This window comes from Ranitomeya imitator, chromosome 6, assembly GCF_032444005.1.
Source record: "Ranitomeya imitator isolate aRanImi1 chromosome 6, aRanImi1.pri, whole genome shotgun sequence".
NCBI classification, from domain to species: domain Eukaryota; kingdom Metazoa; phylum Chordata; class Amphibia; order Anura; family Dendrobatidae; genus Ranitomeya; species Ranitomeya imitator.
This window is the reverse complement of record NC_091287.1, coordinates 390,140,656-390,167,116: the sequence shown is the minus strand read 5'-3', so window position 1 is coordinate 390,167,116 and position 26,461 is coordinate 390,140,656. Positions and strand designations below refer to the sequence as shown.

The following is a 26,461-nucleotide window of genomic DNA, read 5'->3' as shown; positions in this document are numbered from 1 at the left end:
AGTTAGGATTAGGGTTAGGGGTGTGTTGGGGTTAGGGTTGGAGTTAGAATTGAGGGGTTTCCACTGTTTACGCACATCAGGGGTCTCCAAACGCAACATGGCGCCACCATTGATTCCAGCCAATCTTGTATTCAAAAAGTCAAATGGTGCTCCCTCAATTCCGAGCCCCGACGTGTGCCCAAACAGTGGTTTACCCCCACATATGGGGTACCAGCATACTCAGGACAAACTGCGCAACAATTACTGGGGTCCAATTTCTCCTGTTACCCTTGTGAAAATAAAAAAATGCTTGCTAAAACATCATTTTTGAGGAAAGAAAAATGATTTTATATTTTCACGGCTCTGCGTTGTAAACGTCTGTGAAGTACTTGGGGGTTAAAAGTGCTCACCACATATCTAGATAAGTTCCTTGGGTGGTCTAGTTTCTAAAATGGGGTCACTTGTGGGGGGTTTCCACTGTTTAGGCACAACTGGGGCTCTGCAAACGCAACGTCACACCCGCAGACCATTCCATCAAAGTCTGCATTTCAAAACGTCACTACTTCACTTCCGAGCCCCGGCATGTGCCCAAACAGTAGTTTACCCCCACATAAGGGGTATCACCGTACTCAGGAGAAACTGGACAACAAATATTGGGGTCAAATTTCTCCTGTTACCCTTGGGAAAATAAAAAATTGCAGGCTAAAAGATCATTTTTGAGAAAATAATTTTTTATTTTATTTTCATGGCTCTGCGTTATAAACTTCTGTGAAGCACTTGGGGGTTCAAAGTCCTCACCACACATCTAGATTAGTTCCTTTGGGGGTCTAGCTTCCAAAATGGGGTCATTTGTGGGGGATCTCCAATGTTTAGGCACACAAGGGCTCTCCAAACGTGACATGGTGTCTGCTAATGATTGGAGCTAATTTTCCATTTAAAAAGCCAAATGGCGTGCCTTCCCTTCCGAGCCCTGCCGTGCGCCCAAACAGTGGTTTACCCCCACATATGAGGTATCGGCGTACTCGGGAGAAATTGCCCAACAAATTTTAGGATCCATTTTATCCTATTGCCCATGTGAAAATGAAAAAATTGAGGCGAAAAGAAATTTTTTGTGAAAAAAAAAGTACTTTTTCATTTTTACAGATCAATTTGTGAAGCACCTGAGGGTTTAAAGTGCTCACTAGGCATCTAGATAAGTTCCTTGGGGTGTCTAGTTTCCAAAATGGGGTCACTTGTGGGGGAGCTCCAATTTTTAGGCACACGGGGGCTCTCCAAACGTGACATGGTGTCCGCTAAAGAGTGGAGCCAATTTTTCATTCAAAAAGTCAAATGGCGCTCCTTCCCTTCCAAGCCCTGCCGTGCGCCCAAACAGTGGTTTACCCCTACATATGAGGTATCAGCGTACTCAGGACAAATTGGACAACAACTTTCGTGGTTCAGTTTCTCCTTTTACCATTGTGAAATCAAAAAAATTGTTGCTAAAAGATCATTTTTGTGACTAAAAAGTTAAAGTTCATTTTTTCCTTCCATGTTGCTTCTGCTGCTGTGAAGCACCTGAAGGGTTAATAAACTTCTTGAATGTGGTTTTGTGCACCTTGAGGGGTGCAGTTTTTAGAATGGTGTCACTTTTGGGTATTTTCAGCCATATAGACCCCGTAAACTGACTTCAAATGTGAGGTGGTCCCTAAAAAAAATGGTTTTGTAAATTTCGTTGTAAAAATGAGAAATCGCTGGTCAAATTTTAACCCTTATAACTTCCTAGCAAAAAAAAAATTTTGTTTCCAAAATTGTGCTGATGTAAAGTATACATGTGGGAAATGTTATTTATTAACTATTTTGTGTCACATAACTCTGGTTTAACAGAATAAAAATTCAAATTGTGAAAATTGCGAAATTTTCAAAATTTTCGCCAAATTTCCATTTTTATCACAAATAAACGCATAATTTATTGACCTAAATTTACCACTAACATGAAGCCCAATATGTCACGAAAAAACAATCTCAGAACTGCTAGGATCCGTTGAAGCGTTCCTGAGTTATTACCTCATAAAGGGACACTGGTCAGAATTGCAAAAAACGGCCAGGTCATTAAGGTCAAAATAGGCTGGGTCATGAAGGGGTTAAGAGCATCTATAAGATGAAGGCATTTGAGAAAGTAGTGATCAAGTCCGGGAGAAACCAGATCCATCTAGGTCTACTTGTGGAAAGCATACAGAACCAATTTCAGTTTCTGGTCCCTCATAAAATACTACACCTATCGCAAGTCAGTTGTCTCAATGTGAAAGTAAAAGTATAAGTTTCAGAATGAGCATTAAGTGGAGATACGTGACCCAAGACATGGGGCGGACAATGCTTCGTCCCATTAAGTAACACTAATTAGAAAGAAATAGACCACGGAATAGAGGAGAGACTCCCTGTGCAATACACCAGGCTGGCGATGGACAAATACTGTTCGGAACAGACTATTCTGCGCTACGTGGATGTCTAAGGCTAAGTTCACACTAATGCTGTGCTGTCCGCTGAGCACGGTGTCGACTTCTGTAGGAATCTCTGAAAAACTAAATCAGACGTGAAACACAACACATCCTCGTCTTTTTCAGACTACACCGGTTAACGTTTTTGTGCATTACTGAAGACAAAACACTGCCAGGATGGAGGCCAAACTCAACATGTGGCTACATTATTTAAAATTACAGCAGCATCAGAGCGAGCAGAACCCACCCAGGCCAGACTTCAGGCTAGAAACGTGACAAAAGCACCCAAGCCCTAACGGGACATGATGACCCAGTATGCAAGTGTCCATTCCTACAGCCAACAGACGCTCTTGATCCTTCCCGAGCTGGTTCGCCATAATGGACATGAAGACTATGAAGACTAGTGCACAATTATACCTGGTATTAAAACAGCAAAAAACCCCAACAGACCCCACTGTAAGGAAAAGACATTGTCAGGTCCTCTGCATTCTGCTTTGAGTCTCGGCTTCCACAATAATCAGATAATATGGTGCAGAGGTTAACGATCCTAGAAACTTACATGACCTTCCATAATAGCGTAATTAAGCTGGCTTGCACTACTCGGGTCACCATTCTACAAAGGTTATTTTTTTAATTATTGACTTACTTACATAGCACCATCACTATCCACATTGGTTCTCACTAGCTAAATTCCCCATCAATGTTCTTGCGTGTGTTTCAATCAGTTTAAAATCGCACACTCCAAACATGGGAAGAAACTCCTTGCAGAGGATGTCCTTGGTGGGATTTAAACCCAGGACCACAGCACTGCCAAGCATCAGTGCTAACTACTGAGCCACCATGCAGCCCAGAAGTTTGAGATGTTGGAGGGTGTATGCCCTATTAACATTACAGGATCTACCAAAACTTATCACAGGTGTGCGGGCAGTTTAGACTTTTACAGTAAATAAGACTAAAAAACCCTTGAGCCAGGTTCTAAGCACGCTTACCAGGCTTTGGTGATTTGCTATACAGAAAGTTAGACCGAAAACATCCCAGAAGTCAAAATGGGTAGGCACGGTAGTCACCTGGCTGCGGAGAATGGCCAGCAAAAGGTTACAAGGTAATAGATATGGAGAACTTACCAGCAGACTAGAAGAGACTTGGTCATCAAACTCAACGTCCGACTCATGCTCACTATCCAACTGGAACATTGCGCATTGTATCCAGAACTACCAGACCATATGTCCGATCATACACCGTATGTCCGATCATACACCGTATGTAGGACCTGTCCTCACGGCCCCCATTACATGACTGGTGAGAAACCGGCTCCTACTGCCCTGCAAGCTCTCGCTGTGGCTTGTGAAGGAAATAATAGCATGTCTCAATACAAAAGTTATCTGAGACGAGGAGACCAATAGTTTCACTTTCCACCAGAACCTCCTTCATGTATGAAGAGACAATAACCTGAGCATGTTCTCTTAGGTAAAGGGCATGGCCTTGTACTTGTCACATGCTGTGTGCCTGCACTTCTACGAAAGCTGCAGATAAGTTAATGATTCTTCCCTGCTTCTTGGCACCATTTGTTTCCCCATTAATTCAATAAATTGATGAAGTCATCACCCTGTTATCTTGTATGGCCGTTTGTATGTTGTCCGCAGATAATGGGTCACTACAAGACACATTATGGGGTCATGACAAGTGATGCGTCTGGAAAGGCACAGCTAAACCAGGGGATGAATGTATCTTTTCACATAACACCTGAGAAAGCAGGATCTTTGAATTTTCTTCTAAACTTCTTTTGGTAATCCTACCCCTCTAATGGATACAAAAACTATCCCAATTTTCATCTTCTGTAGCTGGTCATCTGCTTTTTCAGAAGCCGGTTCCACTTACTGTAATCAGTATTTGGCCACTACTATAGGTGCTACTGTAGAATGAACTTTCCACCGTGCAATTCATCTGCCACTGACCAATGGTAGGAGCAATTTGACTAATTAAGGCTGATTTTTCTCATAAGTGACAAACGGCCGTGTTTTCAGCACGCTGGACACATTTTTGATCAGTGTGTCAGTTTTTACAACTCAAAAAAAAAGGGAAGAAGCCAGCACTGCTTATGGTCAGAACGCAATAACTGAAGTGCAATTGCACATAAATTCTAACTGTATTTCAAATATGAGACATTTAGCAAACAATTGATCAATTCTTTGAGCTACCCCGCCACTTCACGGCAATCTCATAATGGGGCAGTCCTAATCTTCGTATTTTATTTACGTTGTGCCATTATGGCTTCCTGAATGTATATAAAAAAAAAAGAGGACCATAAGCAGTGCTGGCTTCTCCCCTTTTTTTTAGTTTTTACAACTCTTTGCCTGCATTCATTTTGACATTTATTGTAATGGATCTGTTATCAATCTGCAAAAAGAATTGACTGCACATGTACAAATGTGTGAACCCGGCCTAATAATCATATTTACAAGATGTATCAAGATAAGAATACACACACAAAAAAAAAAAAAGGAGTGTGTGGTTGCCACCACTGGTTTCACGTTCTGGCTTTGTCAAGGGCCCACTCAGAAGACTAAGCTGAATGTGAGCTGCACAAGTTAATGTAACTCCCTTGTAAATTAATAAGGTACCATTCACACATCTACATATTGTGCAAAATGCCGGCTTACAGTCTAACTCAATCACAGGAGTAATCAGGAGGGCTGCATAGCACTTTTTAAAAAGAACCTGTCACCATGAAAATAGAGCCCAATCTGCCGGCATCAAGTTATAGCACAAGAGAACATGAGCAGATTGAGATATTTTTAATGAGAAAAGATGCAGTTTATTTTATGGTTTAATCTGCTCTTTCTGGGATCTGGGGTCCAGTGGGCAGCCCCTTCAGTGACTGAAAGCTTCCTTTGTATAAGTGCACAGAGATTGCAGTCAATCACTGATCGGACCACACACTGGACCAAAAATCAGAGCAGTGGTGTAAGTGAGGAGGGAGCGGAAAAACAAAACAAAACAAAGTCTACACTAAATCTTTGCTCACAAAACTAAGCATCAATTAGAACTGTTCTATGTATAACAACATGCCTGGAGATTGGACTGAATTTTCAAGGCGGCCAGACAAAACATTGATACTTTGATCAACTACTGGTAAATATGGCCTCTTTCTTCCTGCAATGTGCCTTGCTGAATACCCTCCTGGTGTAATATGGGACACATAAGGTCACATGAGACTAATCTGCCTACAGTAGAGCACAACACTGAAATGTGAACCAACAGTAAGGAATGTACGAGTGCAGAGACTGCTGCTGATTCACAGCACGCACACCGTGTCACGCAGGCCGCGGGAGCACTCACCTATATATAGCAGGAATGGGACCTAAACAAGTGAGCTCATTACTCAAAGACATAAGGGCTTATATTGCGCTGATCATCAAAAATACCCATGACAAGTTACATTTTTAATTTACTATTGTACAGCTTAGAAGAAACCAGTTGCACAATAGGTGACTATTTTCAGCTTTGCTGTGTCAAAAAGCACCTCAGAAACATCAGTACACCACCACCGATCGGCCACGAAGCCAAGGTCCCCTGTCATAAAACTATTAGGGAATCCTGAGCAAGGGCTAGGGCTGCATTCACACAACCGAGGTCTGTAGTACAGACCCCAACATCCAGCCTGACCATTGGTCTCCTCACCTGAACACAGCCCCCTAAGCATAGAAGAGGCTGTCAACCAGATCAGGAGAACCAGGGTCAGGCCGGCGCTGCAGCTCAAGATAAGGTCATATGTAACCTTATCCACGTCAGGATCTCTAAACATCATTAGCCAAAATCAGGAATGAACATACAGAAATAGTATAATGGAAAGATTCACATCTCTGCTGTGTTTTGCAGCCACATCCGATTTTGACTTACAAATACTGACGTGTGAATAAGGCCTAAAAATTGGGGTCTCATCTCTTCGTAAAAGTGTACAGCACTTACAAAATCACCTGTCCTGTACCACATTACTAGGGGAAACCTACCGTATTCATTTGAATCCACACTGCCTAATATTTAAAGCCTTAAAAGGGTTTTGCCTTTAATTAAAATGTTCTTACTGTAGATTTCACAATATAAACTGTATATTTAATTACAAAGGTCGCAGACCTGATGAGGCAGATCCTGGGAACCCCAGTCATCATGGTAGATAGGGAACAATAAAATGGCCCCAACAGCTGCCCTCCTACTACACCCCATTTGGTCCCGACAGTTACACAACCCAAACATTGCCTGCTGACCCCACGCTGACTTGCACAATACACTGCAACTATTTTATTTTAGCAATGTATTATATGGACAATCAGCAATTTGCATCATAGTGATTGTTATTCTCATCACTTGTCTTTGTGCACTACCACTGATGAAGCACAGGGTGCTAAACGGGTGTTATGTGGGGTGGGCGCCTTGATTATTTTGGAAGGTGCCATGTTTAAGTTTGTATACAAACAAATATAGTCAGTGGCGGCCCCACCTCTTCATTGTGTCCAAAGACATACTGACAGGGAATTTAGATTGTGAGCCCCAATGGGGACAGCAATGATAATGTGTGTAAAGCGCTGCGGAATATGTTAGCGCTATATAAAAATAAAGATTTTATTATTATTGTGTGGATTCATTTTAATCTGCTTTTAAAATGTTTATATCTGATATATTTCCAACAAAGCTCATAGTATTTATGCTACATTAGTATAGTATTACTGTTCTGTTTCCAGGCATTCTATATGGGGTTGTAACTGCACGATTCATTACACTAGTCCCAAGTTTACACAGAGATTGAGGCATTGAAATGACAAAGGTTTTTCTCCTGAAGCGTTCTTTACAATACCTACTGTGGAGAGGTTTCCTCCAAGATCCACTTCAAAGACGTGACAAACTCTTTTCCAACAGGTGGGGTTTTTTTTTGGTTTTTTTTTTAAACCACTTCATAGGGAAAAAAAAAAAAAATAAATCTCCAGATGCAGATGCGAATGTGTCTGCTCTGTAATGCCAAGATGGAGCTTTTGTTTTGTGTAGTTAGTATCCATTACCCACAGGATTTATGGACTGCTAAGGTTTTCCCCTGTGACAATAGATAAATGAAGGCAGTCGGAATTTCAGGGCTGTAATTGGAAAGTCAGGGATTTTTCCAAGATCTCAATTTACAACCCAGATGAATGAAACAAAGCCACAGGCTACGGACAGGGGAAAGTCACAATAAATGCAGCACGGAGACAAGTTGTGATTTTCCCTTCTAACAATCCCTTGGTAAACTTGTACGACTCTTACCGCCAAAGTTTAATATCTAACCACAAAAATGTGTAGAGTGACTTTCCATCAACTTTGATTTTATATTTTGCGGTATGAAAATAGTGGAAACAAGTGTGTGAGTGTGTGTGTGTGTGCGAGAGTGCGTGCGCGAGAGAGTGCGTGCGCGAGAGAGTGCGTGCGCGAGAGAGTGCGTGCGCGAGAGAGTGCGTGCGCGAGAGAGTGCGTGCGCGAGAGAGTGCGTGCGCGAGAGAGTGCGTGCGCGAGAGAGTGCGTGCGCGAGAGAGTGCGTGCGCGAGAGAGTGCGTGCGCGAGAGAGTGCGTGCGCGAGAGAGTGCGTGCGCGAGAGAGTGCGTGCGCGAGAGAGTGCGTGCGCGAGAGAGTGCGTGCGCGAGAGAGTGCGTGCGCGAGAGAGTGCGTGCGCGAGAGAGTGCGTGCGCGAGAGAGTGCGTGCGCGAGAGAGTGCGTGCGCGAGAGAGTGCGTGCGCGAGAGAGTGCGTGCGCGAGAGAGTGCGTGCGCGAGAGAGTGCGTGCGCGAGAGAGTGCGTGCGCGAGAGAGTGCGTGCGCGAGAGAGTGCGTGCGCGAGAGAGTGCGTGCGCGAGAGAGTGCGTGCGCGAGAGAGTGCGTGCGCGAGAGAGTGCGTGCGCGAGAGAGTGCGTGCGCGAGAGAGTGCGTGCGCGAGAGAGTGCGTGCGCGAGAGAGTGCGTGCGCGAGAGAGTGCGTGCGCGAGAGAGTGCGTGCGCGAGAGAGTGCGTGCGCGAGAGAGTGCGTGCGCGAGAGTGTGTGTGCGGACACAAGCAGGCGGCCATGTAACGGAGATGTGGCGGAAGCTGGAAGCACAAGACCTGGCCAGCGTTCCATCCAGAGAGCAGAGATGGCAGAGTTCCCTGCAGCTCACAGTGAGCACTGATCATAGATCACCACCACCAGCCTGTAGATCCCTGGCTTCACACAATCTTTAGTTACACAGGTATTTTTTTCTGTATTTAATTAATGCGATAGAAAATAAAAAAAGAAACCTACCAGAATTATAAAACACACAAGCACAGGAAAACTGTGAAAGTTGTTGTTTTTTCTAAAAGACTTCCCTCCCTCCATTGGTACCGCCATCAAAGGGTTCTTGTCAAGTTTGGACAGTAGATCGAACTAAAAGCTATCCCCTAACTAGGATAGAGGATAATTTCATGATCACTGGAAACCAAAAACACCTTCAAGAATAAATATAGAGGTTCGAGCTCAGTTTAAACACCACAAAGGAAGAGGCCTCCTAAAATATACCTTTTAATATTATAATTAAAAATTCGGGTGACAAAAAAAATAGCATTCACATGTAGTAACAAAAAAATTAAACAACTCAATATAATTAGCATATGTAAAAAGACCAGGGGACTAATTTCACCCTAGTAGGCCCTAGTGAGACCCTACCTGTCTGCGGAGGTTGGCACCTTAGTTGTTGACGACATGGCACCCCCGCTCAACTTCAGTGTCCCTAAGGTCCCTAGGTGACACAGAAAAACACACGCACACACACAATAAATGACGGAGAAAATATCTCAAAAACATGTGAAAAATGGCTTATCTCGTAGTAAAAAGATGTGGGTCCCTCTCTCATAACATTATTCTCTGAACTTCTTCAGGCATTTAAGGAGAACATTTAGGCTGTGTGCACACATAGCAGATTTTTCACATTTTTTTTCGCGGTTTTTCGCTATAAAAACGCTATAAAACCGCGAAAAAAAAACGCTCACATTAAGCATCCTATTTAATAGAATGCAATCCGCATATTTTGTGCACATGCTGCATTTTTTTCCTGAGCAGATTCACATTCCAGAAAAAAACGCAGCATGTTCATTAAATTTGTGGAATCGCGGGGATTCCGCACACTTAGGAATGCATTGATCTGCTTACTTCCCGCATGGGGCTATGCCCACCATGCGGGAAGTAAGCAGATCATGTGCAGTTGGTACCCAGGGTGGAGGAGAGGAGACTCTCCTCCACGGACTGGGCACCATACAATTGTTAAAAAAAAAAAAAAAGAATTATAATAAAAAAATCGTGATATACTCACCTTTGATGGCCCCCGGAGTCTTCCTGCCCCTCAGCGCTGCACGTGGCCGCTTCGTTCCTGTAGATGGTGTGTGAAGGACCTTCGATGACGTCGCGGTCATGTGACGTCATCGAAGGTCCTGCACACACACCATCTATAGGAACGGAAGCCGCTGAGGAGATCGTCTGTTTGCGGTAGGTGAGTATAACCAATTTTTTTTAAATTATTTTTCACATTCTATCTTTTACTATTGAAAAAAGAAGAACTGCGGCAGCACTCACCAGATTGCGTAGATCAAACCTTTATTGAAGGTAAAAAATCCATCATGACGTGTTCACGGCTCGGGGGAGTGCGGACATAGTGGAAGTGAGCAGGGGAAGACAACAGCTGTTGTCTTCCCCTGCTCACTTCCACTATGTCCGCACTCCCCCGAGCCGTGAACACGTCATGATGGATTTTTTACCTTCAATAAAGGTTTGATCTACGCAATCTGGTGAGTGCTGCCGCAGTTCTTCTTTTTTCATATTTATACTGGATTGTTTGTTTTTTCGTATGCGAGCACCTCCAGTTACTGAAGCCCTACACCCACATGTGACTGTGTTCTTACCAGTACGTTACATTCAGGCTGTGCAGCAATACTTTTTTTTCTCTTCATTGATTCTATCTTTTACTATTGATGCGGCATAGGCTGCATCAATAGTAAAAAGTTGGTCACACTTATCAAACACTGTTTGACAAGTGTGACCAACCTGTCCATCAGTTTTCCAAGCGATGCTACAGATCGCTTGGAAAACGCTAGCATTCTGCAAGCTAATTATGCTTGCAAAACGCTAGTTTTCTGCAGGAATATGCATGCCAATTCCGCATGCAATACACCCGCAGCAGGAGGCGCAGAATTGCCGCGGAAATTTCCGCGGCAATTCTGCAACGTGTGCACTTAGCCTAAATCCTGGTGGGAAGTACAGTCCTTAGAAAATTATATTAAACAGAAGATTGTTCCGCGGGGACTGAGGATCTATTTGATTCCGGCCCCAAGGTGCAGAACGCCAACATTGTTGAATGCTTGGGAGGATGAATTAACATCATCCTCTCTACGTCTAATGCAGATACTATTAGATGAAGAGAAAAAAAACTTCTTTGAGCGTAAAGGATCCAACAGAGAGTATCTTGAAGTTTAAATCAGCCCCTGATTTTGCCACGAAGGAAGAGAATCTAAAAGTGGTAGTAGAGAAGTATCAAGTCAACTAAATATAAAGGATAGGAAATATAAAAGATTCCTGAGGGATACCGCAGAATTCAGAGAAAAGAGGGCCTATCCTTTATTGTCGGGGAATAAGTGTCTACCAATGGATATTTCCTCCTCTGACATTGAATCATCTGACGCAGAAGGCGGATTAAAATTTTCAGCCTCTAGGACCCATCTGAGGTCCAGAGGACGTAGAGGTGGTTTCAGAAAATGGCAGGGACAAGGGACGGACCGGTGTCCCCCCAAATACTTATGTAAATACACAATCAACCATGAGGAATGGTACAGCAAATTCTCCATCCTCCACTGCCTCCTCATCTTTTTTTAGAAAACAGGGGGTTAGTCCCCTACAAACTACGGGACCGTACCCAAAAATAAATAGACAATGAGGAATGTCATGTGGGAGCACTAGGGACAATCAGGTCATAAATCTGTTTATCCGCTATCGGACTATGAGAAATCGGTTCTGAGTAAGGGACTCATTTGTCCCTACAAACAGATTCGACACATTTGAATGGATACAGGACATCAATCTATTCATACGGAAATTGAAATGGAAAAATGTTATTGCCCAGAATGATAAGAAGAAATGCCTCTTCCCAGTCGTATACTCCTATGGGCCCTCAGACTCTTGGCTTTAATCAGCGCACATGGGGCTGTAATCACGATTTTTAGCCAACAGGCATTCCCCATGAATGTAAGATATTAAAGTTAATTTGACATTTATCTTCTGATCTGCCCCTGCATTGTTTTATGCTCTTAGTGCCTTGGGGAGCAAAAATAAAAACAGAAAATATTAAACTGATTGGATGAGTGGCTTTGTACCCACAAATTCATCTTTGCTGATGTAATCTAATGGGGGTCATTCCTGACAACACCCCACAACCACAATATTGGCACATTTAACTTTCAAAATCAAGTTTGGGTCTTTTTCTTTGGACTAAATGAAGTAGTTACCCTCCATTGCATCGTCACATCTCCGCTCCCATTTCTGGCACCGACAGCCCTTTACTCCATTTCCGCGACCTGTTGTGACATTTTACAGGACAAGTGAGGCTTTTTGTCTGGACCTTCCTGGTATGGTGGGATTTCTCCGTTTACATTTCCCACTGCTGCTGAACACTGGGCTCCACAGACCGAGCGGCCATACTGGAACAAGCAAGTCTTTGTTACCATTGTAAGAAAACGACAAGAAATGAGGTCTCTGGCTTCAGGACAAGAACGCTCAACCCAGACATGAACTTAAATCTGGAGACTGCACACAACTCACTAAAAAGCAACAATAATCAGGAGGAGATCTGCAGAATACGGAGTCATGGCTGCAAGGCATCATCACCTGTCATAGGAAGTTATTATGGTCATCCTGTCAATGGCAAACATGACCCCTGCCAATTCAGGGACCCCACACCAAGCAGCAAAAGCCAGACGACATCCACCAATTCTCAGAGCAACGAGGGCCACACTACTCAGTAATGAACCAAATACCCTTCTGTGTCTAAAACTGCTGTGAGCACCAATTTGGCATCACCCCCCACCTGGACTGTGTAAAGCTACGTTCACATTAGCGTTTTGCGTGGTTGCGTCGGGCGTAGCAGCGGCCACGCATGCGTCCCTATATTTAACATGGGGGGCGCATGGACATGCGTTGTGCTGCGTTTTGCGACGCATGCGGTTTTTTTGCCGCAAGCGTTGGGCGCAGAAAACGCAGCAAGTTGCATTTTTTTGCGTCCAAATTTCAGCAAAAAAGGACGCATGCTTCGCAAAACGCTGCGTTTTAGCATGCGTTTTGTTGCGTTTTTGTTTGCGTTGTGCATTGCGTCTCGCAAATGTGAACGTAGCCTAACAGACGGCTTATATCTCCACAATGCAATAACTGGGGCCTAAAGAATGAATGAGCCCCAGAATAGACAGGATTAATGTGAAACTACATCTAGCTTAGGTCTACAGATGGGGAAAGAGGGGACGTGTAGCCAGTGCAGAAGGGGCCAGAGGGCCCAACAGTCTCCCTGAGGGCCTCATAGTTTACACCATCATTGATGACAAATTATTTCAGATGTTATAAAAGTTACAAGCAAAATTAGCAACTTTGCAGTTTACCTGATTAATAATCATCTCCATTCTCAAGAAGAGGGATTTTAAATTCTACAGTTAACTGATCGCTGCCTCGATTGTCAGAGGTGGTCGGGTTTCTAGGCAAAGAGCATGAGCTTGTAGGCTCTGCGCTGATGCTGCATGGGCCAGTGTCAGTGCCCCTGCGCTGCCCAATGCTGCAGAGGCAGGGCACAGATCGGGCACACAGCACAAGCAGTCAGCTGGCCCATCTATTAGGCTACGGGCCCACAGCAGGGAATAGCAGCGTTTTGGACACACTGCACTTACGAGACGCAGGAGGTCTATTTGTGCTGCACAGACGCCAGTCTCCGCAACAGAAATTTCCACTATAGATATGTATTGGATGCGGTGAAACTGCACGTTCAGTGAACACATTTGGATTTACCTGCGTGATCAGAACACAGCGCTTTGCAAGTGGCAGAAATACACTGTGTTCAAAGCGCAGCTACTTCCTGATCGTGGGAACGTAGCCTTCAGGAGGGTGTGGTGTGCGCCTGAAAATAAGCAGGGGAGAACATCCTTTTACCCCTTCAGAAGTCAGTAAAATAAGTTACTTGCATTTATTAAAAAATACAAAGCATGAAAAAAAAAAAAACACCTCACGAAAAACTAATCGTAGGAATCCAGCCTAATGAGAGGTTAACTCATGCATAGTTTGCAAATAAAAGTAAGCAAACCAAAAAAAAAAAAAAAAAACACAGCCCATCATGTGCTATGAAAGTCACACACAGCTTCCCCCTTATCCTCGTGTACGGCAGACAGAGCGGCTTCCCATTCTGGAGTATCTCCCATTGGCAGGAACGTCAGGTATACTGAGCATGTGCAGCAGCAATGGGGCACCTGAGAGATCAGGTTACAGACATACCGGATGTTTCTACCAGCATCTGTCTGCACGTGTTGTCTGCTGTGATTTCCAGTAGATGTTAATATGGCCAGAAGGAGGACGAAAGGTAAATATTTGGGCCTCCGTTCAGTGACTGGAGACCTCTGGATATTAAGGCGTACAGCCAAGTGCAGACACTACACACACTTGGGCCCACTGACAAATGCAGGAAATATCTTGGCAATGGCGATTTCCTCTACCGTTTTATACAGAACATGGAGTCATCAAGTAGATAATTGGAGACATTTATATAAGCAGTTTGTCTGTGGTAGGGAAATTCATTCCTAATGACCTGAAGAAGCGTGTATTCCACGAAGGATGAAAGGCAGACATCATACCCGAGCTGTCCCTGGAAATGAAGGAATGTTTGCGCTTCTACCACAAGGCCACGTTCACATGTTTTTGCTGCGGTTTTTAACAAAAATTTTAAAGCTGCATTTTACAGTACCAGCGAAAGCGGAGATGTCACAAATCTCACGCACACGTGGAGTTTTTTCTGACTGAATAGGAAAACTGCTGCATCTTTTAAAAACAAAAAGTGCAAAAATGCAAAAAAAACACACAAATCAGGTTTTGCTGCAAAAACCTTAAGGAAGTTGCATCTAAGTTTAGTGACCCAAAAAATCATCAGGATGCACAAGAGACAACAAAAACATAGCAAAGCCTACTTTTTGTAAGCACATTCTTTACTGCCAAGAGAGCAGGTTTTGCCTGCAGAAAAAAAAAAAAAACACACAGCAAAAACCCAAAGTGTGAACATAGCCTTACACCGCTCCAGCACAAGAGGGAAGAAACAGCAAAAAGGCTGACCGGGCAATCTAATATCATTCGTTATTTACGGAAAACGCTAAAGGTGGCAATAAAACCTCTCCATCGCCAACTACATATTCATGCTCAAGAAAGAACATAGCTCTCAATAGGAAATACTAGCTCATCTCCCGTGAGTAAAAAGACTGGACATGTGAACCGCCAGCAGGCCTGATCCCACCCTCCCCGATACCTGCTGTTGAGGAAGGCAACCCCATGCATATTAGGTGGTAGCCCCTTCTGCAGTAGGTTTGGCCATTATTCATATAGGACACTTGTCCGGGGTCACACCGGATTTTTATGAATGACAAAGAAAAGAAAAACCGGATTACTTACCGGTAATACTCTTATAGAGCCACGACAGCACCCACTTGAGAGAGGGGATCCGCCCCTAGGAACAGGAAACCCTATGGAAAGATAAAAGGGGCGGTCTCCCTCGCTCCCACAGTTGGGTTACAGAGATTGCGAGGAACCGCCCACCAGTTTTAGTAGGCAATCCAATATCATTATTTATCTTTAGTTAACTTAAGTATGGCTAACTACAAGAACCATTCACCCTTATCAGTGCTCTTATGAGAAAATAACTATTAGGGAGGGAAGTGAAGGGGTGCTGTCGTGGCTCTATAAAAGAGTATTACCGGTAAGTAATCCATTTTTTCTCTTCGCCACGACCGCACCCACTTGAGAGACTTTCAGAGATAGTCATTTGGGAGGGATCACCGTGTTAAGAACTGATCTACCGAAAGATAAGTCAGATGAGGAAGATAAGTCCAATCTATAGTGACTATAAAAGGTAGTAGGAGAAGACCAAGTTGCGGCCTTACATATCAGTTCTATTGGGACCTCCACTCTCTCAGCCCAAGATGAAGCCATCGCCCGGGCAGCGTGTGCCTTTACGGTTTCAGGCGGGTTCTCCTCTTTTGATGAATAAACCAGGCAAATTGCATCCCGAATCCCCCGGGATAACGTGTTCTTCGTGACACCAGAACCTTTCTTATGGCCCTGGAAGGAAACAAAGAGCCCTGCTCTTCCTCCAGGGGCTAGTTCTGTCTAGGTAAGCTATTATAGCCCTTCTTACATCTAGTGTATGGTATCTTTCCTCTTCCTGATTTGCAGGGTTACTATAGAAGGAAGGAAGATTTCTTGAGATCTGTGGAATTTGGTACCTACTTTAGGTAAGTAAGAAGGGTCTGTTTTTAGGACAATTCTATCCTGGAATATTGACAGAAAAGGAGGATCAATTGATAATGCCTGAATGTCACTTACTCTTCTTGCTGATACTAAAGCAACAAGAAGAGCTGTCTTAAGGGAGACGTATTTTATGTAGGCCGAGTGTAGTGGCTCGAATGGGTCCCCTGTTAGGGCCTCTAGAACTAGATTAAGATCCCACGGTGGTATATGGGGAATTTGGACTGGTTCTGACCTTTGGCATGCTGAAATAAAATCGGGATATCCACCTGTCTCCGGCAATATTGTGACTATATAGGGCTCCTAGAGCAGAAACCTGTACCTTCAAAGTACTGACTGATAGGCCTAAGTCACGCCCTCTCTGGAGAAATTCTAAGAGAGCAGAAATGGGAATTTCTTTTGACAGAGCTGCTGGGTAGAAGCTAAGAAATTTTTTCCATACTCTTACATATATAGTTGTTGTAGTTCTTATTCTACTTAGTAGAAGGGTATCAATCAATTTTTCTGAAAAGCCTCTTAGCTTTAGTAGCTGCCTTTCAAAATTCCAGGCAGTCAACCGTAGGCTTCACATGAGGGTGGTTGAAGGGACCCTGGGAGAGAAGGTCCTGAACCTCTGGAAGCCAGGAAAACCATGATGCTATTAGGATTAGGTTTGCTCTGTCCTCCCTTATCTTCCTGATTACGGTTGGAAGGAGTATTAATGGAGGAAATGCATATGCTTGCCGGAATGTCCACGGAACTTGGAGGGCATCAAGGATATTGGGGTTGTCGGACAGGAACAATGAAGCAAACTTTTTGACTTGTCTGTTGTTTCTTGTTGCAAAAAGGTCTATTTCAGGAGTGCCCCATTTCTTGGTTATCACTGAAGATACGACGACTGAGTATCCACTCTCCTTGGTGGAGAGTGTGACGGCTGAGAAAATCTACCTTTGAATTGTCCACTCCTCTGACATGCAGTGCTGACAAAGATAGAAGATGCATCTCAGCTATAGATAGGATGTTGTCTGTTATAGACATGAGAGCTCCTGATCTCATTCCTCCTTGATGATTTATGTATGCGACAGATGTCATGTTGTCTGATCGTATTCTTGTGTGAGTTCCGTGTAACTGCGGAAGGAATTTATATATGGCATGATATAGACTGCTTTTAGTTCCCTTTCATTAGATGAATTGTTTGACTCACTAATAGACCATTGCCCTTGAACTATCTGGTCTTCTGGATGTGCTCCCCAACCAGTAGGACTGGCATCAGTAAAAATTGTTTTTGAAGGTTTAACTACCCAAGAGACCCCACCTACAAGGTGATTCGGCTCTAACCACCAGGACAGGGACTCGATTACATTTAATGCAAGGTATAGACGGCTACCTAAATGGCCTAGTAATTTCCCTTCTTCCTGTAATATTGTATACTGCAACCGTCCAGTATGGAGTTGAGCCCATGGAACCGCCGGAATGCATGATGTAAAGGAACCCAGAAGGGACATACCTTCTCTGAGGGAGATTACATGGTTATTAATTACTGATTGTACTTTATTTTTTAATGTTGACTGTTTGGATTCTGGAAGGAAACACCTCTGACTTTCAGAGTCTAAGATAAGACCCAAGAATGTTTGACGGGTTGTTGGAGACAATCTGGATTTTTCCCAGTTAATCAACGGATTAATAACCGAATAGAGTCAGCAGATGAATCTGCCAGAAATGCTGTAGCGCCTCTGATCAGGGGTAAAGAAGAGATTAACTTATCTCTGGAGAGGCCGCCTTTTAGACCTTCTTCTAGGTCATTAAGCCAGACTAACATGGACCTTGCCATACATGTAGCTGATATAGCCGGTTTAAATGCCCCTGTACATGATTCCCATGCCCTTTTCAACAGAGAGTCGGTTTTGAAGGGAACCAGAATCCTCTACTGGAAGTAAGGATTTTCTGGACGTGGACACTACTGCCGCGTCTACTTTCGGGGCTTAAGCCCAAGTAGACATGTCCTCGTCCTTAAAGGGATAACGCCTTTTCGATGATGAAGGCAACCCTTTTTGGCCTTGGCTCTCCCATTCTTTTTTAACTACATTTTTTATTGCTGTTATTACTGGAAAGGTTGGTCTTTTCCTTTCTGACAATCCTGCGAACATTATATCCTGTGGTGTTTTGGGGACTTTGGTGTCCTTAATACCCATGGTGTCACAGACAGATTTAACAAGATTATCAATGCTTTCTGTTGGAAAGCACGTATCTTGTTCACCTTCCGAGGAAATACATTCCTGGGAAATATCCATATCTCTATCTTCGTTATCAGTAGAACAGTCTGATTTTGGCGAATTATATTTCCTGCTTTTACCTTCAGGAATACTCTCTGAACTATGTAAGGCCCGCAATTCGTCCGGCACTGTGGCTCAGTGGTTAGCACTGCAGCCTGGCAGCGCTGAAGTCCTGGGTTCTAATCCCACCTTGGACAACATCTGCAAGTTGTTTGTATGTTTTCCCCGTGTTTGCGTGGGTTTCCTCCAGGTACTCCGGTTTCCTCCCACATTCCAAAGACATACTGATAGGGAATTTAGATTGTGAGCCCCATCAGGGACAGCAATGATAACGTGTGCAAACTGTAAAGCGCTGCGGAATATGCTAGCGCTATATAAAAAAAGATTTTTATATATTTACCGTATATACTCGAGTATAAGCCGAGATTTTCAGCCCAAATTTTTGGGCTGAAAGTGCCCCCCTCGGCTTATACTCGAGTCACGGTAGCGGTGGGGTCGGCAGGTGAGGGGCTGAGGGCGCTGGGGTATACTTACCTAGTCCCAGCGATCCTCGCGCTGTCCCTGCCGTCCCACGGGCTTCGGCGCTGCAGCTTCTTCCTCTCTTCAGCGGTCACGTGGGACCGCTCATTACAGAAATGAATAAGCGGCTCCACCTCCCATAGGGGCGGAGCCGCTTATTCATTTCTCTAATCAGCGGTGCCGGTGACCGCTGAAGAGAGGAAGAAGCTGCGGCACCGAAGACAGGAGGGGACAGCGCGAGGATCGCCAGGACTAGGTGAGTATGTTATATTCACCTGTCCACGTTCCAGCCGCCGGGCGCCGATCCATCTTCCCGGCCGGCGCCTCCATCTTCCCGGCGTCTCTGCTCTCTGACTGTTCAGGTCAGAGGGCGCGATGACGCATACAGTGTGCGCGGCGCCCTCTGCCTGATCAGTCAGAGCAGAGACGCCGGGAAGATGGAGGCGCCGGAACGAGACGCCGGGAGCTGCAATCAAGGGAGGTGAGTATGTGTTTTTTTTTCTTTATTGCGGCAGCGGCGGCACAAATTTATGTGGAACATCTATGGGGCACAGTGAACGGTGCAGAGCACCGTATATGGCACAGCACAGCTATGGGGCACAGTGAACGGTGCAGAGCACCGTATATGGCACAGCACAGCTATGGGGCACAGTGAACGGTGCAGAGCACCGTATATGGCACAGCACAGCTATGGGGCACAGTGAACGGTGCAGAGCACCGTATATGGCACAGCACAGCTATGGGGCACAATGAACGGTGCAGAGCACCGTATATGGCACAGCACAGCTATGTATGGGGCACAGTGAACGGTGCAGAGCACCGTATATGGCACAGCACAGCTATGGGGCACAGTGAACGGTGCAGAGCACCGTATATGGCACAGCTATGGGGCACAGTGAACGGTGCAGAGCACCGTATATGGCACATCTATGGGGCACAATGAACGGTGCAGAGCACCGTATATGGCACATCTATGGGGCACAATGAACGGTGCAGAGCACCGTATATGGCACATCTATGGGGCACAATGAACGGTGCAGAGCACCGTATATGGCACAGCTAGGGGGCACAATGAACGGTGCAGAGCACTATATGGTTCACACCTATGGGGAAATATGAACGGTGCAGAGCACTATATGGCACAGCTATGGGGAAATAATGATCTATTTTTATTTTTGAAATTCACCGGTAAATGCTGCATTTCCACCCTAGGCTTATACTCGAGTCAATAAGTTTTCCCAGTTTTTTGTGGCAAAATTAGGGGGGTCGGCTTATACTCGGGTCGGCTTATACTCGAGTATATACGGTATATATTTTTTTATATACACACACCCCAGTGAAGCTATCATTCAAGGTACTGGCTGGAGAGGAGGCGATAGAGGCACAGGCTGAGAGGTGGATCGGTTGGATCTTTTCTCCTTAGTGCTTCTTGTGGAGGATCTGCTGCTTGTACGGCTGCGAGGTGCATTAGCTGTGTCTTCTAATGAAGGCACCGCTGAGTCCTGAGGTGATGCCATGCTTGGACGCCGGGGTATCAACGCCGTTGTCCTTTTACACTGGAGGCCGCCATCTTCTTGCTGTTGTACCCGCAAGTCTTCGTCACTTCCGGGTCGCGGCCATCTTGTGTGCACCCGCGCACTGCCTGCTTGCCAGCGCCATCTCTCTCCTTCACTCACCCCGGAAACTTTTGTTTCACTTCCGGAGGAACAGACATCGGGTTCCACACTCGTGCGTACGCCCGCCGAGAGTGGCGTCGCGCTTACCTAGGTGCGTTTAGCTCTCCGCAGGCCAACTGAAACGTCCTCCTCCGTGAGCCAGGCGACTCCCTGACCCTGGCCTCACGGTGCATGCCAGCAGAGGGGGGAGCTGAACCAGAACCCCCCAACGCTGCTTCCAGCACTGGAGCCCCTGCCGTCCTCTAAGATAAACCACGCAAGCCGCGTCCAGGCCAGGTATCCTCTTCTCCACGATTTCCCTTAGGAACAGGAAACCAACTGTGGGAGCGAGGGAGACCGCCACTTTTATCTCTCCATAGGGTTTCCTGATCCTAGGGGCGGATCCCCTCTCTCAAGTGGGTGCTGTCGTGGCGAAGAGAAAAACCATCCATGCTACGTTAGACATGACACTACTCAAGATTAGGAGGGATCTATGGAGATAACATCGGATTCTCACGTAACCATACCTTAGACAGACCCCACTGATTGCTCAGCGGCTAACTGCTATCCCTCCTTACTCCCCATAGACATGCATGTTTTCATTGAAATGAACGGGAGCAGAGCTACTAGACCAGTATGTGATCACTACATAATACACAGTTGTTCTGTCCCAGATCTGCACATGGTTTACTGCTGGCAGCCACAGAACCTTGAAGGTGCTTGTTCTCGAGCCCCCACAGTTTTGATATCGATGACCTATCATAAGGGACTTACATTTTGCATATGAGGAGGAATACTCTGCAGTGCTGGGAGACACTCGGCTCTGTGCTACAATCTGAGGTCTGGATTTTTACTAATCCATTTTGTTCACTGCATATCTGCCAGGTGTGAACGTCCGGCTTCACGACGACAGGCCGGACAGGTGTAACTAATCCCGGTGGTGCTTTCCATACACCGTGCCCCTGTGCCATGTGCTATACAGGCACAAGAGCCGCACGCAGGGATGACACTCCGGAAGCTTCACCACAAACAAATGGGCTGAATCACAGAAATCCATTAATCTGACCTGGTCTATAGCCGTGCCCAGTGTTTATCCTGCCAGACTCAACCCTGTAGTGCCAGCATGTGGCACTGGCTCACACTCACTTGTGAAGGATTGGGCCCCGTCCATTAACATCCCAGTTCTGTTATAACGACCTCCGCAGCAGGTTTTAGTCTCCAATCGCTTCCATGTGGCATCGGAGGTAAAATATTAGTAGGTGGAATGGAAGATGCACCAGCAGTCACCAGCCTAAGGCCTCATGCACACAATCCTTCTATGGTTCTTTTTCTACATAGGTGTGATAGAACAGCATAGGAACTTAAGTATATTTGCAGGCCACCGATTTCTTAAAGGGGTTGTCCACCCCGAGGATGTTTTCTGCAAGCCCTGTAGCTTTCTGAATCCGAGCAGTGTGTAACAGCTATACAGCTCTTCTCTAGTAGCATGTACGGTACATATGGTACCTTATGGCGGCACGCACACTGCCATACAGCACAGCACTGTGCAGGCCTGTGGGTATCCACCCTGCAGTAAATGGGCTTAGCTCAATACCTTCCCTACGTTGTCATCAGACCCCTCCGACAGAGCTTTTCTCCAAGGGAAGAATGGCGCAGTCACATTGAGAACCACACAGGCGCCCTCTCCTTCCCACAGAAGACATTGGGGCACTGTTGGCTACCAGCCAAAAATATCTGATAATCAGCCAATTCCACCAGACTCTATGCTAACAAACTAAGACGTTGTGGCAACCGTGGGCCACCTTTAGCAAAGCTTTAGGTCTCAGGCTGGACTCACACATTTCCTACTGAAAGTCACTGTGGTAAGAAGAGTTGTACATTATTCGCCCCAGGGGCACAGTACTGCCGTGTGTGGTGCCAGCCTCAGGCTTTGCGCAAGCCGTGACAGCCATGACAGATCCATTTTTACATGAAATCCTGACCGATCGCACCAACTTGTGAAAACGGGCTAATCCTGAAGGGCCGCATTACATCCGAGTTATTGATGTCCATGTCACTGCTCTGCTCCAGAAACACGTGTTGTATCTGCAGATCTGCTACATAACTGATGCCTGGGAGTAGAAGAGCCCCGTAGACTATAATGGGCTCTGTGTGGTTATTGTTGTGTCCGTCTTTATGAAAAGCGCAGTGAGCAGAACCTGTCTGTGCTCCTGTGCGCATCACTTATGTAACAGATATGGATTTTCTTTGCGCTTTCCATGAAAAAAAAACGACAACTGGTCATCAAAAGTTCAGCTGTGAACTGGGCCCTAGAGGACTTGTCAGCACAAACTGCACTTTAGCCTTCAGAATACCTGAACCTCTGATGGAAAGCGAATAAGGCAAATGTGCGAATAGTCAGACAGACAACAGTAAGAGACAGAAACGCAGCAGTCATCACAGATCATTTGTAGAACCATCTCAGGCATGGTCGACATCGAGGGGACACAACTAGGAAACTAGCAAAGCCACAATCTGGTTTTTCTTAGGTGAAGTCGAAAGGGGTTGGCTACTACTCTGACAACCACTTCTGCAATACTATGTACCCCATTGTAAGAAAATGATCAGAAACCGCTCAAACTGGTGCAAATTCAGCAGCATCTGATCCCCCAAGGCTCGTGTGACATGGCTATGCCACGTGACCACTGCAGCCAATCAGTGATCACTGTACAGTCGAAAAATGTGAGCAACTCGGCAGATCAGTGGCCAAATGTACAGCGGACTACTGTAGAAAGCGAGAAGTGCAGCTCAAGACTGGCTGTGGATTGTTATACCACATGAGCTCTGAGGCCAACAAGCGAGTATCGGGAGACATGGCGACAATATGGCTGAAATGGCATCGGTAGGAGAGATGGGCATCTGTTCGTTATATTTGGCACCAGAGAATATAGTACTTTAAAAGGGGTTGCAAAAGTCTTGCACAAGCCCTCTAAAAAGTGTGCCAACACTACATAAGGGGGTGTCCTGGCTTGGGACAAAAGTCTGCAGTCATAATGTGACTGCAGAAGACAGCAAGTATACAAGTAACCCGCGGGCACCAGACCGGCATTGCACGCTGGCATGATTCGGCAGTCTGTAGTTCCATTACAATGACTCCATACTTTTGTCCCAAGCCTGAAAAACCCCTTTAACAATTTTAAATTTACAACACACTGCCTGCACCCAGTACAACTGTATCCACCCGTCAGCAGCGCGGCTGTCGACAGGAACGGAGCCACTGAAAGAAAACAGGATTCCATTCACAGGCAGCAAAAAAATGGCTAAAAAAAGGTAGAAGAACTGAAACAAAGTGCGGCATACTAGAAAGTTGCAGAACTTCTCAAGCACATTACTGGCATCACTGTCACTAGTTTATGCCGCCTTCATCTGCTGTTAACTGGGCACAACACAGAGGGCATACGGTAAAGAGTTGGCACTTTGTTGATTTTCCCTAAAGAACTTACAGGCAGGTAGATTGGCACTGGGCAGAACAGGCTGGTAGTTGGCAATCTCGGACCACTCCTGATGGCGATTCTGCGGCTTTTTGACACATTGATGGAGCAACTTCTCTGTCAATGGAACATCACGGCCAATTTTCTGCTGACAGCCGACTCCCCACTGCTTGACTGTGAGGAGCCGGCTGCCAATCAGCAGAGGTGCCCAGTGACGCCCCGTCAACAGAGCAGAGCAAAGGAGGAAGATCTGAGCCCACCCTGAGCCGGCGGGGGACGGGCGCTGGGCACGTAACAAATATCTGCTGATAAGTGCCTAGCCAAGAAAGGAAAAAAAACAGGCAAAGCCTCAGATAAACTCTTTAGAGAGTGGGCCTTTGTCCTTATTAAATTCTAAAGATAGAGATATATAGATTTTTTTTTTTTTATATCCGCCATACGGTTACAGATATCTGGACCTTTTCATTTAGTGCCAATTATTAGAATCTTTACCAAGGGGGCGTGGCTCTGTATTCTCTGTGGGTAACGCACCTATCGGCTGCCCCGCATTATTACACCGAGAGCCACCCCCATTGGGTACAGACCCATAAAGCAGCACTAAATAAAGAGGCCGTCTCTCTGGAACCATATGGTGGAAAATCATAGAAAGCAAGAACGGCTCACTCCTCACCTGGCTACAGAACTTAAAGGGATTTTACAGGGATGTTTTTACGGCTCTGCAACCTTTCAGTTATAGACCCGTTATATTAGATTTATCGTCAGCTCCCTGTAATTGGGATATTTAGGTACCGTCGGTGCTGTGTGCGGAGCGGCGTCTACAGGACCCATCCTAATGAAGCCACATGCCTATAGGAGGAGTATGACATCCATCTCATACATGATCAGAGGGGCACCGGCCCCTGCCCTCGGCCGTATGCATAAGGATCCCCACAATGACAACCGATGGCCGTCATGTGACACCACAATCCGATGGCAGGACAGAATGTGAACTCTGCAGATGATTGGCTGCAGCGGTCATGTGCCACTTCTTCCAGACATTAGTGACCTGAGATGAATGGGGACTCCGCTGTGTGAAGAGCGGCGCTGGTCCAGGGGGCGAGAATAGGACTGGGGGGCTCTGACAATGACAAGAAGTGATGGAAATCCCCTTAAACTGTGTGTACAGATGAGGAGACCACCGAGCACCGTCCTCACTATCAGGGGGCACGGAGAAAGCCCATTTACATCACAGGGACCATGGAGGGAAGTGAAGGACTACAACCCCCAGCAGACACCACACAACAATGTGCCAGGACACAAGTAATGACGGGGCAGAGCCGGTGACAGGACCGGGTCCCAGACTGTGTGCCCACCGCCACCTGCCGTACCGGGCACTCGGCCTCTCACCTGCTCACACGGCGGCTCCGCAATGAATGAATGACCGTGTGTCGGCCCGTCCTCCCGGGAAGGCTGCCAGTGTCCCCGCTGCCTCACTACCGAGGAGCAAAGGCTGGAGGGGGCGGGAGCCGCTGGGTGACGTCACGGCCCGCCCCTTCTATCGGTGGTGAACAGGCCGCCCTGCTCAGCCTCACGTGCCGGCACACAGGCCGGGGCTTTGGGGAGGGGGGTGGTGACGTCACACGTCAGCTGTTTTGTGTGACAGAAAGCGACAACTATTTTCGGAAAAGCCGGGACCTAATAATGACTAAAAAACAGAGAAGTCAGTAAGTGGAGCGGTTGCCCCTGGGCCATGGCAACCAATCAGCACTCAGCTCTCTTCTGTCTGAGGACAGTTGTAGAATGTCAGACGTGCCGTGATTGGTTGTTTCTGCCGCGCTGTGCTGTCACCAGTATGGCTGCGTGTGATGCTGGCAGTGCTGCGCAGGCCTGGTCTGTCACATTAACCCTTTCCACCACCGCCAGCTTTATTTATCTGGTCAGCTCTTGCATCCCCCTCTTCCTCATTGTGATTTTTCCATGCCGGGAGCTGTGTGATCGATCTCCACAACGTGTTTGTATTTTCATATATCGCAGCTCTGCAGACGGGGCGATGCCTAATAGTCTTCTTACTGTATTTAAAGACGTGGCGCGAAATGTCGTTTCTTTTATAGAAATATAATTTTTAACTATTTTAGTCCCTGTAGGAATCTTAAAGGGGTCGTCCTCTGCTCCTCTACGCGGAGAGCCCCTTGTAAATCAGAATGCTGATAAAATGAAAACACTTAGACTCCCCTCCTGTGCCGGCTCCATTCCCGCGCTGTCGGTACTCGCTGTCCCGGGGCTTTTGTGCGGTTATGACACGTTAGCCTGGCACCCAATCAGTGCTGCCATCACTGTCTCCGCCTCAGCACAAACTGAAGGTCAAGAGGAAGTCAGAGGTCAGACGCAGTCCTCGCTTCCTGTGCCGCAGTCCTCGCTTCCTGTGCCGCAGTCCTCGCTTCCTGTGCCGCAGTCCTCGCTTCCTGTGCCGCAGTCCTCGCTTCCTGTGCCACAATCCTCGCTTCCTGTGCCGCAGTCCTCGCTTCCTGTGCCGCAGTCCTTGCTTCCTGTGCCGCAGTCCTCGCTTTCTGTGCCGCAG

The 26,461-nt window shown here is 46.1% G+C and overlaps 1 protein-coding gene across 2 annotated transcripts in view; it reads right to left on the bottom strand.

Annotated features, from left to right (window-relative positions):
- LPIN2 (lipin 2) overlaps window positions 1–25,376 on the bottom strand; it is a 102,664-nt gene extending 77,288 nt beyond the window's left edge. Inside the window, exon 1 of one of the 2 annotated variants that reach the window (XM_069731148.1) lies at window positions 25,291–25,376. Coding sequence is in view for 1 of the 2 variants with exons in the window: in XM_069731147.1 (XP_069587248.1) it covers window positions 3,578–3,646 (69 nt within the window). In the remaining variant the exon portion in view is untranslated. Of the gene's footprint in view, window positions 1–3,577; window positions 3,889–25,290 lie in introns of those variants that run through there. The other variant, XM_069731147.1, reaches the window with a different exon arrangement.
- Window positions 25,377–26,461: the final 1,085 nt, after the last annotated feature.